The 13072-nt window shown below is 49.1% G+C and overlaps 2 protein-coding genes across 4 annotated transcripts in view; one reads left to right on the top strand and one right to left on the bottom strand.

Annotated features, from left to right (window-relative positions):
* NUP43 (nucleoporin 43) overlaps nucleotides 1-11630 on the bottom strand; it is a 34481-nt gene extending 22851 nt beyond the window's left edge. The window contains exon 1 of one of the 2 annotated variants that reach the window (XM_050949802.1): nucleotides 11536-11630. Coding sequence is in view for 1 of the 2 variants with exons in the window: in XM_050949800.1 (XP_050805757.1) it covers nucleotides 595-714 (120 nt within the window). In the remaining variant the exon portion in view is untranslated. Of the gene's footprint in view, nucleotides 1-594; nucleotides 834-11535 lie in introns of those variants that run through there. The other variant, XM_050949800.1, reaches the window with a different exon arrangement.
* The window catches only part of PCMT1 (protein-L-isoaspartate (D-aspartate) O-methyltransferase), a 63354-nt gene continuing 61803 nt past the window's right edge, over nucleotides 11522-13072 (top strand). For both annotated transcript variants that reach the window (XM_050949988.1, XM_050949989.1), the window contains exon 1: nucleotides 11522-11614. In XM_050949988.1, the coding sequence (XP_050805945.1) occupies nucleotides 11560-11614 (55 nt within the window). In that variant the 5' untranslated portion in view covers nucleotides 11522-11559. The remainder of the gene's footprint in view (nucleotides 11615-13072) is intronic.

The following is a 13072-nucleotide window of genomic DNA, read 5'->3' as shown; positions in this document are numbered from 1 at the left end:
AGGAAGAGGAAATTCTGGTCATGGAGCTAAGCAAAGAAACAAACACACACACACAGTCCAGCAAGGAGCTTTAGCCTTCATGAAGAGAAGTCAGGAGCTTGGTTCTTAAGATCTCACACAATTAGCTGCATGGCGCTCAGTTTAACTGAGAAAGATGGAAGTCTCTGTTCATCCTACCAGGATCTGAAAATATCCAGAGAAGACGCCGGCCCCGGCGCATGAGGCTCCGCCGAGGTCACAGCGCTTCTGCACCTAGAGGCAGCGCCCGCCCTCCCCGCAGCGTGGTGAGGCGGAGGGTCCGGCCACCGCGCTGAGGGTGGGGGACCCGCTCAGCACCGCCGCAGCGTGAGGCGCAGCGCGAGGCAAACGCGCCCTTGCGCAGCGCATCACCCTGGCTTGCGCCGCTGTCACACCCTCGCGCCGCTCGGCCGCCTCTCACCCGAGCCCCCCCGGCCCAGCCGCGGCCTGCCCGGGGCCACTAACGGCGCGAGTCAGGCAGAGCAGAGCGCGAGACACGTTCTAGTAACGGCCAGCGGAACTCAGGCCAGGCCACGCGGGCAGGGGCGCGGCGCGCGGGGCTGCCCCGGCCGGTACCTCGTTGTCCCAGGAGCCGGTAGCGAAGAGCTCGGGCGGCTGCAGAGCGGCAGCGGGCACCGGTCGCCAGCGGGTCTTACTGATCTTCTGGGACACGAACTTGGCGGAAAAATCCTCCATGCCGGCAGCGGCGAAAAGCACAAGCGCTACCGAGGGGCAGCCAGCTTCGCTCACACTGCCCCGATAGGCCCCCGCCGCTTCCTCCCCAAACAGTCTCGCGGATTGGCTGAAGCCGCCCGGGAGACGGCGGCAGCGGAAGGACAAACCTCCTCTGTGGTGGCAGCTGCGCTCCAAGGTGGGCGGGACCTGCTGGGAGTGCGGGAAGATGAAACGTTGCCCGGAGGCGTTGACCGCGCTGTCAGTCGTGCCTGCTTCCAGATTCGTGCTCCTTTGTGTGTCACTGTGTATTTATAGCTCATCCAAACCCGAACAAGGCTGCACAAACATTTTAAACAGGATCTCGCTGTCCACATTTACGGTGTAGGATGCCAGCTCTGGATCTGCTGATTAGCCAGGAATACCTAACGCTTCATTAGAAAAAAAGCATATAAAGCCCTTGGAGAAAAAGAAAGGGCCGGTTTCACATGTAACTATTTCCTTAATATTTTATGAAACACCAATTCAATCCCGTTTTCCAGTCCATTTTTTTACGGATCCTTTATGTTCTGGGATAAACATCTGGGGGAGTGTCTAGACTAATATTTACTATTGTGTTAGTAAACTGGAGTTAACTGGAAGTCAGTTAACTCCAGTTAAAACAGAAACCACAAACTCTAATCCATACAACTCTTTGGATATGATGTAAAATGGAAGAAAGATGTCAATACATAAAGCAAATGCCCTTAATCGCTATCATAATGTCTTCTCATATTTGCTGAAACTAGTCTAAGTGCAGAGAGGAAAAAAAAGGGTCATGACCTATCCAAATTCATATATTTATTCAAGAGACTAAGAGGAATATTAAATGAAAACAACAGCGTTTCCAAGTTATCTATTTAATACAGGAGCACACACACACAAATAGTTAATTTTGAAGTGCAGTAAATTTATGACTGGTGGAATGATTAAAATTAATTATTTTTGTCCTGCAAGGGATACTGTGCTAATCTCTAGCTGCATTGCTGACCTTTACACTGATAACAAAATCTTGATTTTGTTACTGTCCCAGTTCCAAAAAATTACTGTACAGAATTTAATAGTGTTTCCTTTATGCAAACAACAACAGAGGTACTGTATCTTTCCCAGAGATGCTGTACATGTCCCATTTTGGTGGTGATATCCCTAGCATAGAAAAAGACATCCTATTGTTCCTTCCCTTCAACTTTATTTTTAAACACAACTCTAAAATCATTAAAACAAGCAACAAACAATTTGAACTGCACAAGTAGACAGACTCTTTGCTTCTCTCCACAAAACAGCTAGAAATCTCTATTATATTTCTCTATCCTTAGCCTGATCCTGCAAAAATTTACCTTTGTGCTTAATCCAATGGGACTACTCATACTGCATAAAGTAAACATATATATATATATATATATATGTCTCTGCAGGATCAGAGACTAAATTTTTCCATCTCTAAACACACTATGCAGCCTTACTGACCTTTATAATAAGTAATCTTCTTTTCTCTAGCCTTGCTCTCAAACTATTACCTATAACATTCTCTCTTCCCTCAGCCATCAGACAAATCACCGCCTTGTGGAGAAATACAAAAAATGCTCCATTGTACCTTCACAAAGTGGATTATACAAACCTACTGAAACTAACAAATATTTCATGTTTGTGAGGAACTCTCTCAGACAATCCAAACCTCCTCACCTTCCTTTCTGACAATATTTGCAAATATAACTGTTTAAAAATTAAGAAAAACAGTACAATAGAACTTTGATTATCCAGAGGTTTCATGCTCGTGTAGAAGCCTTCACATAATCATTGGCCTGGACCACTAAGGTTTGAAATATGCCTCATCTGATCCTGACTGCAGACTTCAGAGTGAGCTGTCCAGTTCCCTTGATTATAGACAGATGGCCAATTTCCCTAAGGCTGGCCAGCTCAGCTGGGACAGCAGCAGATGTGGTGCTGGACTTCAGTCCATAGATGTTCATGCAGAAGTCAAAACTTAGAGGACATATCCGACTCTCAAACAACAGAGATTCAGTTCAAACAATCAAAGTTTGATTTTTAATATGTGGGGTAAATTTAAAAAAAATACATTAATCAAATCTGGGTATAGACAGATTGCCCATCCCTGTTCACAGGTTCCTTACAAAGAATATTGGCATAAAATGTATTCTATTTTTCTGTTTACTGAATGTGGTTACCAAACATTTTCTGGGACATGTACATAATTATACGGGAAGCTCTAGCAACACCTTGATTTTGGTTGTCTAACACTTTTCATTATTATAAAAATGTATTAAAACCTTCTTCTGAGAAGCTCTAACATCTCAGTTGTTTGCAGCAGGCCTCTGAAAATTCTGCACTCAAAGAGCTGTTGGCCTGGAGACCTACCTTCTCTTTGTCCCATGGAATTCCATTCAGGTTTAGCTGAGTTGTAAATTATTAAAATCACCATTTCCCTTCTCTCACTTGCATTCCTCAGGATGACAGCATGATAAATGTGGGTGTTGTGGCAGATCTGGAACGGTTCTGTAATAATTTTTGAATAATATATGTTCTATATGCAGTGTAGTTGTAGCCATGTCGGTCCCAAGGATATGAAAGAGACAAGGGGAGTGAGGTAATGCCTTTCAGGTCTGGAAAAGGAACTTGCAGCATCATAGCAAAATGCAATGTGGAACAGATTGTTTAGCATAAGTAATTAGCACATATTGTAAGGGATCATTCAAGGTAAAGTGACCTTACCTATTAAGACCTCTGCATCTGTTGTTCTGGCAGGGTCTGGTGCTTTGAGTTGTTGTGTTCTGGTGTGTGGGGAGCTTGCTTCTGATGATGATCTTAAAAAGGGTGGGAAGTAGTTGGAAGGCCAGAAGTGGGGGTTCAGGAAAGATATCTTTCATGATGGGGTTCCCATCGAGTATGGATTGTAGTTGTTTTAAGATACCTGGTCTGGGTTCCAATGTGAGGTGTTAGGTATTGATCACTGTAGCAGTGAAGATATGTCAACAATCTGTAACCCACTCATTAACCCCCTCTTTTTGTCCTATGACTGCAGAGGTGTTAACAGGCCATTCTACCTTGAATTATCCTTTACAATATTGTGACACTGACCGGCCAGCCAACCTGTGTATGACTCATAAGAATTTAACAGAAGGCATTATAATTGTAATCAAGGCAATCTACTTGTATGAGAATTTCAAAGAGATGTACTAAACTAGCAATCATCAACTCACTTATTTGTAGTAATAGAAATCAAGATAGATGCTACGGGTATTCATCTGTGTTTATCTGTATCTTGTTAGAGGTTTAACAATGTAACCAGATTAGTTTGTAGATGCTAATTCCCTTTCATGTCTTAATTGCCTTAATTATATATGGGACTGTGTCCAGTTAACTTTAAGATCAAAGATGTAAGATACTACAGGAAAACTAATAATATTATCTACATTGTCTTCAGTTTAACTATCTCTGTTATAAGGAAGGACTGGTTAATTGCCTTATGTGAATGAGTGTAACTAGTTTACCTGTGTATGCATAGGAAATAGAAGATTAGCTTCAAAGCAAAGGTCTGAGGAAGTGGGTATTCACCCACGAAAGTTCATGCTCCAAAATGTCTGTTAGTCTAGAAAGTGCCACAGGATTCTTTGCTGCTAAAGCAAAGGTCAACACTGCCTATTCTTCAGGGGGGCCGGGGGGCGAGGAAGGCCCTGTTGTGACAACAAGGTGTGTCAGCCTGCTAGAAGAGCTATAAAAGAAAAGTCCTAAGCCTAATCTTGTCATCTCTCATCTGCTTAAACTTTGAACAGGGAAAGTATATGTGGTAAAATTGAGATCTTCCAAATAACTACTTGGAATGCCCTGGAAAATGCATGGAAAGACTTTAACAGACTTTACATCTAAGCTGCATTTGGATTCTGACCTGTTGGGATGATTCCAGAGAGATTTTTACAAGCCAGAAATTCATTCCATCACTGCTCTGATCCTGAACTATGAACATTGAAAGTCATTTTTCTGTATATTGATCTTTTAACCACTTGTACCTTTCTTCTTTCTTTTTCCATTTATTATTAAACCAATTATTAGGATCTTTAGTTCGGTGTAGCTGCGTCGCTGTTAGCTCTGAAGTGTGGCCATAGCCTAAGACTTCAGAGCTCGGTCCAATGTAAATTTGGCATTTCCTAATTTTGCAATCTAATTTAATGTAGATTTTTTTGTATGCCATTTAGAAGCAGAAATCCCATGTTGCCCCAGTTTATCTCTCAGTAAACTTCCTCTAACGTACACCAACTAAATTCCACATCATAACCTTCACTCACAAAAACCTGTGAAAATGGATGGAGCTTTATACTACACTCTATACTAATGTCTTCTAATGAAAGATCTTCGACGTTATAATTAAAGCAATGAGTTGATATGCTGATAGATGCGATCACCCTCATAGCCCCTGATTTCCTTCCCACTGTTCACTATTGTCACCCTCTCAGTTTCCAATCTGGGGAGTCTGTCATTTTTTGTGTGGTGAATTTTAGGGCACATCTACACTGGCAAAGTTACAGCGCTGTCAGTTACAGTGCCACTCAAAGAGCGCAGAAGGAAAACCACTGTTGTGCGTTCACACTGACAGTTGCCTGTGCAATAGCATGTTCACACTCGCAGCGCTGCACTCTGGGCAGCTATCCCACAGAGCACCTCTTTCTCTTTGCCTCTAAGACTTGTGGGAAAGGTGGAGGGGGTCACGGGGCATCCTGGGTCCAGTCCCAATACCTCATGATGCATTGCTTCGCATACCAGCAAACCCTATGCTTCCATCCGCATTTGGTGCCATCTTTCAATGGTTTGTGTACTGTGTGCCCTGCCTCTTTCAGGCCGCAGGAATGGATCCCGAACTGTTGACCAGTATGCTGCTCACTCTCAGTAACACATCATGAGTGGCAGTGGAGTTATTTCTTAAACTACAAAGTCCAGAGGAGTGCAACGTTGATCTTGCCACACGTAGTAGCTATGACATGAGATTGCTTATGGCTTTCAAGAAGGTGCTGACCACAGCAGAGCGCCGCTTTTGGCCTCAGGAAACAAGCACTGAGTGGTGGGATCACATCGTGATGCACGTCTGGGATGACGAGTAGTGGCTGCAGAACTTTCGCATGAGGAAAGCCACATTCATGGGACTGTGTGATGAGCTCAGACCAGTTCTGTGCCACAAGGATATGAGAATGACAGCTGCTCTGTCATTGGAGAAGCGCGTGGCAATTGCACTGTGGAAGTTGGCTAATCCAGGCTGCTACCGATCGATCACTACCCAGTTCGGAGTGGGAAAGTCGACCATTGGACTCGTGTTGATGCAAGTGTGCAGGGCCATTGATCACATCCTGATATGAAAGATCATGACTCTGGCCAACGTGCGTGACATTGTGGATGGCTTTGCACAAATGGGCTTCCCTAACTGCGGAGGGGCGATCAATGCCACGCTGTCAAGGAGTGTGGGGGAGACGAGGCCTTGCAACCCCGTCTGCCTGCGATTCACCATGACTCTCAGCCAGCCAGGAAAACAGAAGGTTTATTTAGACGACAGGAACACAGTCCAAGACAGGTCTTGCAGATACAGGACCCCTCTCAGTTAGGTCCAACTTGTGGGGACAGGGAGGCCAGAGCCTCATTGGGAGGTCAGAGCCCCATCTAGGCTCCTCTCCATTTTCCCAGTCAGCTCCAAACTGAAACTCCCTCCAGCCGTCTCACTCAGCCTTCCCCTGGCTCCTCCCCCTGCCTTTTGTCCAGTCTCCCGGGCAGAGGTGTCACCTGGCCTCCAACCCCTTCCTGGGTTCTCATGTTACATGCTCAGGTATCCTCTTAAGGAAAGTCTCCCATCCCTCAATGCAGACAGTTCCAGCAAAACTCCCCTGCAACCTTCCCAGGTCAATACTCCTCACTCAGTATTCAAAGAACCCATGAACATACACACTTTCCAATTCTGGCACCAGACCACCTAGCCACTGAGTACATTAAACACAAGGGGTATTTCTCAATCATTCTCCAGGCGCTTGTGGATCACCATGGACGTTTCATGGACATTAGCACAGGCTGGTCCAGAAAGGTGCATGATGCACGCATCTTTCGGAACACTGGCCTGTTCAAGAAGCTGCAAGCAGGGACTTTCTTCATGGACGAGAAGATCACCATAGGGGAAGTTGAAATGCCCATTATCATCCTTGGAGACCCTGCCTACTCCTTAATGCCGTGGCTTATAAAGCCGTACACAGAGCAAATTGACAGCAACAAGGAACGGTTCAACAACAGGTTGAATAAGTGCAGAATGACTGTTGAGTGTGCATTTGACCACTTAAAAGCCGTCTGGTGATGCCTGTACGGGAGCTGGACATTGCCGATGACAATATTCCTACGCTTATAGTCGCGGGCTGTACACTCCATAATATTTGTGAAGGGAAGGGTGAAAACTTCACTCAGGGCTGGACTGCAGAGGCTCAGCGCCTGGAGGCTGAGTTTGAACAGCCAGAGACCATGGCTATCAGAAGGGCACAAAGTGGGGCCATAAGGATCAGGGATGCCTTAAGGCAGCAATTTGAGGCTGAAAGCCACTAATATTTGTGGCTATGCTCGGGATTGCAGTGCTTGTAATGATAGGAGGTGATTGGTACATGTGATGCAAGAAGAGGCCGTAACATAATTGTATGTTGCTTTGCAGTGCTCTTTTTGCTTTCACTTAGTAGAATAAAGATTGCTTTCAAACAAACATAATTCTTTTATTAAAAGACAACAACCGGAAGAGAGCGTCAAATGAAAAAATTCATCAGCAGGGAGGGGTATGGGAGAAGGGAAGGTATCAAGAGGAGGAGGGGCCCAGGGACAGCTACATATTTGTGTATGTCCAGGGATCATACCCAGCCTTCTCCTTTGGAGTACAATGAAGCTGATGCTGTACTTCAGCAGGGCCAAACTGCAGAGGGATGGGTGTTGAGTGCAGTGGGTAGTGGAAGTCCACAGTGCTGGACTGTGATAGGGGAGAAGTGGAATGCTGCGGGTACAGACTGGAGCCAGGAGGTTGATAACAGTGTGTTGGCAGTGTGGTGGGGGCACATGGGAAAGAGTTTTGTGACAGTGGCTGCAGGGGAGGGCAGGCGTGGAGCTGCTCTGCTTGAAGAGCTAGTTTTGCCTGGAGCACGTCCACTAGGTGCTCCATAACGTTTAAGAGCCATGCCATGGCTTCTTTCTGGTGTGCCACATTCTCCTTTTGGTCCCTCTTCTCGCTATCCCGCAACTCCTTCGATTCCTGTTTCTCAGCGGCAGAGTACATCATAACCTCACGGAAAAAGTCCTCCTTAGTTCTTTGTGGCCGCTTTCTAGTCCTGCACAGCAGTTCTGCCACCAGTAAGGGAGGCTGGCCTCCCAAGGTCATCTCTGTGAAGTTTAAATGCAAAATTTTACATAAGCAGTATTGTCTGTGTTGCAAACAACACTGATTCAGTGCTTTAAAACACAGCCAGTACTCAAACACCTGTCACTAACTGGCTGACCCCAGGCAAGCACACATAAGCCACAAGACTCCCAAAATGGCGAGTAGCCACAGGGGCAGGGTGAATCACTCTTTCTGGACCCTGCTGTACACTGAGCATGTGGCTTTTCAGGAGAGTCAGCACTGTAGTGGGGGGGCTTGATAATCATTCCTGTCCTCATTTGTGATCATTATGGAAGATATTTCACTGCTGAGGGTGAGTAGGGAATCAAGGGAGGGTCTTCTACAAGTCTGCGGCTTCCGTCCTGGCCCCTGTGTGGCTCGCCTGTGTGCAGCAATGGTCCCCTCCTCCCCTGTGACAGCACAGTGGCGCGGGAAAGTTACTGTTAATGGGGCGAGAAACAAAGAAGCTCTGCAGAAGAACCTGTGGCATTGGATTGCCCAGTATCTCCACAAAAGTTTCCAGGAGATCTCTGAGGGAGATTCCCGTGAAGTGAGGGAGTTTATCAATAGCCTGTTCTGCCGCTCAGAACAGGCAAGCGGTGGGAGACAAACCTGATTTCTGCAAGCCTCCTGCCCCCAACAAATCGCTTCAGCAATTCCCAAAATCAGATCCACTTATCCAGGGCCTCCTCTCCCGTTTGCGCTTCGCCAGCTGATTGCAGTGACTGGCTAGGCTCCTCTGGGATAGAAAAGGGCTCCTGACTGCATGCATCTCCGGCCTCTGAGCCATTCTCTGGCTCTGGGTCCCTTCCCTCTCTTCATCCAAGATTTCCTCCTCCTGGCTCGGTCCACTCTTGACTTGCATGTGAGCCAACGAAGTATCCACAGAGGCCTTCGCAATGGAGGTGTGGTCACCACTGAGTATCACGTCCAGCTCTTTGTAGAACTGGCAGCTTGTTGGTGCAGCACTGGAGCAGCGGTTTGCCTCCTGTGCCTTGTGGTAGGCGTTCCGCAGCTCCTTCACTTTTACCCGACACCGCAATGTGTCCCGGTCATGGCCCTTTTCTATCATTCATCGTGAAATCTGTCCATAAGTATCATAATTCTTATGACTGGAGCACAGCTAGGACTGCACACCTTCCTCTCTCCAAATGCCGATGAGGTCCAGCAGCTTGGCATTGCTCCAGTTGGGGGATCACCTGGTGTGTGGAGCAGGCATGGCCACCTGGAAAGATGCTCTGACAGCAAACAGGAAGGGGACTTTCAAATTTGCAAAGGAATGTATGGGGTGGGGATGACGGTTGGTCACCAGAGGGCAGGGCAGTAGAGTTCAAACCGATGACCAGAGAGGTGAGAACAGGCATTGGGGGACACCTCCTGGAAGCCAATCGCAGAGCTGTAATAGCCATGGTGTCTACACTGGCACCGCAGCGCTGTAGCCCCAGCACAGAAAGCTCTATGCCTCTCGTCAGGGTGTTTTTTTTAGAGAGCTATAACTGCACAGTTTCTGTGCACTAAGTGGCTTGGCAGTGTGTACACTTCAGGAGTTACAGCGCAGAAAGCTGCTTTAGTGCGCAGAAACTTGCCAGTGTAGACGGGGCCTATGAATGTAAACTCCTTGGAACAAAGACTGTAGGCCTTAATTCAATGTCATACCAGTATAAATTCTCAAGACAAAAAGTACATGAAGGTGTAGTTAAGACTGGGAGTATGTATCAGTAATTTAAGAGGGAAAAAAAATATCATAGGACTATTGTAATAATCCAAGAGACACGCATTATAAACTCTGGAAATTCAGAGTTAAGTTTATAAGAAGAAATCCAAACATGTTAAAGCAAAAAAATGCAGTTAGGCATCCAACCAACCATAACTTTACCCTGTACTGACCTGCAAAATCGATCGCCAGTGGATCAATCTCAGAGCGTCAATCCAGGTCCAGTGCAACCATTTAGGCAACCTAGGCAGTTGCCTAGGGCGCTGGGATTTGGGGGGGTGCTTTTCTTTGGCAACGACCGTGGCGGCTGGATCTTCGGCCGCCCCAGTCGCCGCCGGCATTTAGGCGGAGGGAGCTGGGGCACAGGAGTGCAGGGAGGGCCGCCTGCAGCAGGTAAGGGGGAGGGAGGGCCGCACACAGGGGAACTCCCCAACCCAGCTCTCTCCTGCCCTGCCTCCTCCCTGAGCATGCCGTGGCTGCTTCACTTCTTCTGCCTAAGCTGATTGGTGCCACAAGCCTGGGAGGCGGGAGAAGTGAAGCAGCCACGGCGTGCTCAGGGTGCTCGTGCGCGGAGCAGGGGTGAGCTGGCGGGGGGGAGCTGCCGCAAGGAGGGTGCCTAAGGACGGGGGGGGGGCACCTCAGGGCAGGGGCGTGGGAGGGGACAAGGTGGAAGTTTCGCCTAGGGCACGAAACATCCTTGCACCGGCCCTGCATCAATCCCTGCCAGAGTGTAGACCTGGGAACAGGTAATCAGCAGATTATGGTTCTCTCCTTAGGGTGCAGCTTCAAAAGACAGGAAGTGAAGAATTTCCATTCATCTCCTGCTAGAGATTCCCAGGAAAACCACTTAAGACTGTATGTTCCTTAAATACCTTCTTGTCTGGCACATTGTCAGCAGTCCTTCAAAGTTCATAACACTTCCCAGAGTTCACATCTACCCCCTGGGCATGATACATACAATACTTACCTACAAACATACATAACTTTTGCATTTAGTACAATGGACTCCAAAGATACTGAAACTTAACTGAATCAGATTTTTCAAGGACCCTGCAGGAAATCGCCATATTTGTAACTCAGCTATTGCCACGATGCTTCCATAGAAAAGGCTACTGCAAACTCCATAGTTGCTGTTAACATGCCCTTCATTTAATAGCGAGACATAGGCGAGAACTAGGACCACAGGACTCTGCAGAAGCTTTAGGTTCAAACCTCACATCTGCCCTTTTCTTTAAAACAGGCCTGAACCAATCCTCCCACCCCCCAAATGCCGAACACTCCTGCCTTTGCTAGGTGGGGCTGCTGCTGCTTATGGCTCTAACTGCCTCTGACAGCTCCCTCCTAAAACCGACTGCATGTAGCCTCTCCCCAAACGGATCCCACATATCCTCTCCTATATATGTGGGCAACAGTTACAGTAACGCAGCTAGAACGTTGCGTCTTCTACTTCCCCCGATCCCCGCCAGCCCCCAAGCGCAGATATTCGACCCCTCTTCCCTGCCCTCTACGGGTGCGCATGCGCAGAGCTAGCTGGCGGCCGTTGAGAATGTCGGGCGCGCGGGGCGGTGGGCGCGCGGCCCCTCCCCCCGGCGGGCGCGCGGCCGGCGAGGAGGCGGTGCCTGTGTCGGCGTTAGAGGTTGTGTTGTTCCTAGGCAAGCTGCTCTGCGCAGTCGCGGCGCTGAAGGCGGCTCTCTACCTGCTCCGCAGAGTGTGTCTAGCGATGGCCTGGAAGTCGGGAGGCTCCAGTCACTCCGAGCTCATCCACAACCTGCGCAGTGAGTCTGGGGCCGGACAGACGAGGGAGGGGCCCCGGCGCGCACGGCCCCAACCCCTTCCCCCAGCCGCTACCGGCCCCTCGGCAAGACGCACGTCGCATTCCGTCCTGGGCTGGGGAGAGACCAACTGTCACTGAGCGGGGCGGGGCGGGGAGGAACCCGGCTCAAGGGAGGGGTTCTCCGCTGGGGGCGCGGGGCCGCCGCCGTCTCCGGGTGTGTGTGGTGGGGGACCAGCCCCGCCCCTGCGGGTAGGTCCCCGCGCAGCCCGTCTGAGGGCGGCGGCTCCTCTCTGGCTCCAGGCTCGGCCTGGGCTGCAGTCGCCTGGGGTGGGGGCGTTCCGTGCGGCGGCGGCAGCTGTCCCCCCGCCTGCCGGTGCTGGCCACCTCGTGTTCCCTCTTCTCTTCCCCGCGGTGCAGGCGGCGCGTGCCCGGGGCTGGCAAGCGGGGTGGGATCCCCCACCGGGTCGGGGAGGGCTCCGGCTCCGACCCCAGCCCCGGCGGGGAGCCGTTGGGTCCGAGCGATAGCGGGGAAGACTGGCTGGGAGCGTTGAACGGCCTGAGGCCATTGCGGGGGGCGGTACTTCACCGTGTCACGGTCCCTTTGTATCGGGGTCGCTGGGCGTTATGCGGCGCGTGGCTTTTAGCGGCCCTTGCTTAAATCCCGGGGGGCGGGGGAGTGGTTGGTTGTGGCCGCGATGCGCAAGTGACATCCAGGGCAACGCGCTGGTAGGACTCCAGTCCTCTCCTCCTCAGGGAGCGCGGGGCTCAGCTGGTGCCTGTGGGCCGTCCCAGGTTATAGGCTCCTCTGGAAAGTGCTATGTGGCTGTTGATGTCACCCCACCCTCCCAGTACGCACCTGAGGTGCAGGTTCTCTCCCACTTTTCCCAGGGCTTGCACTGCTCCTGTGTTGGGTGTTGGGACTGATGCCCACAGCTGTATTCTGTTTTAGGGACCTGCAGCCTGAGGGGGAGGTGTGGGCTGGTTTGTGCCTGTGATCCAAATTGAGAGGAGGTCGGGAGTTAAGATCAGGAGCCTGGTAGGCTTAAGTTCCATCATCTTTCATATTAGCCTTTGACTGATACATTTGTAGTGCCCCTCTCCTAGCTCCTGGAAGGGATAAGGATCTCTTTTCTCTCACAGTCTCCTAAACATTGGGAGGCAAGGGTGGCCACAAGAAGGACATAATTTTTCTGTAAACTGCGTTAATAGTTTGCCTCCATTGTTTTACTTCTGCAATTCTGGGTTCTGCAAGGGTGCTTGTTTCTCAATCACTCTGTTTCACAGGGAGGGAAGAACATAGTTTTTGGTAATATCTCCTAGCCCCTTTATTTCAGAGCCCTTTTCCTTTCTTTAGTGTTTACCTTTGGCATTGATCATAGCTAGGCTTGGCAGAATTTGATTTTTATTATTTATAATTTTGATGGATGTATTTATTTTTAAACATTGTTTCAATTTTCAT

The sequence above is a fragment of the Gopherus flavomarginatus genome, chromosome 4, assembly GCF_025201925.1.
Source record: "Gopherus flavomarginatus isolate rGopFla2 chromosome 4, rGopFla2.mat.asm, whole genome shotgun sequence".
NCBI lineage: Eukaryota > Metazoa > Chordata > Testudines > Testudinidae > Gopherus > Gopherus flavomarginatus.
This window is presented reverse-complemented; position numbering and strand designations above follow the sequence as displayed.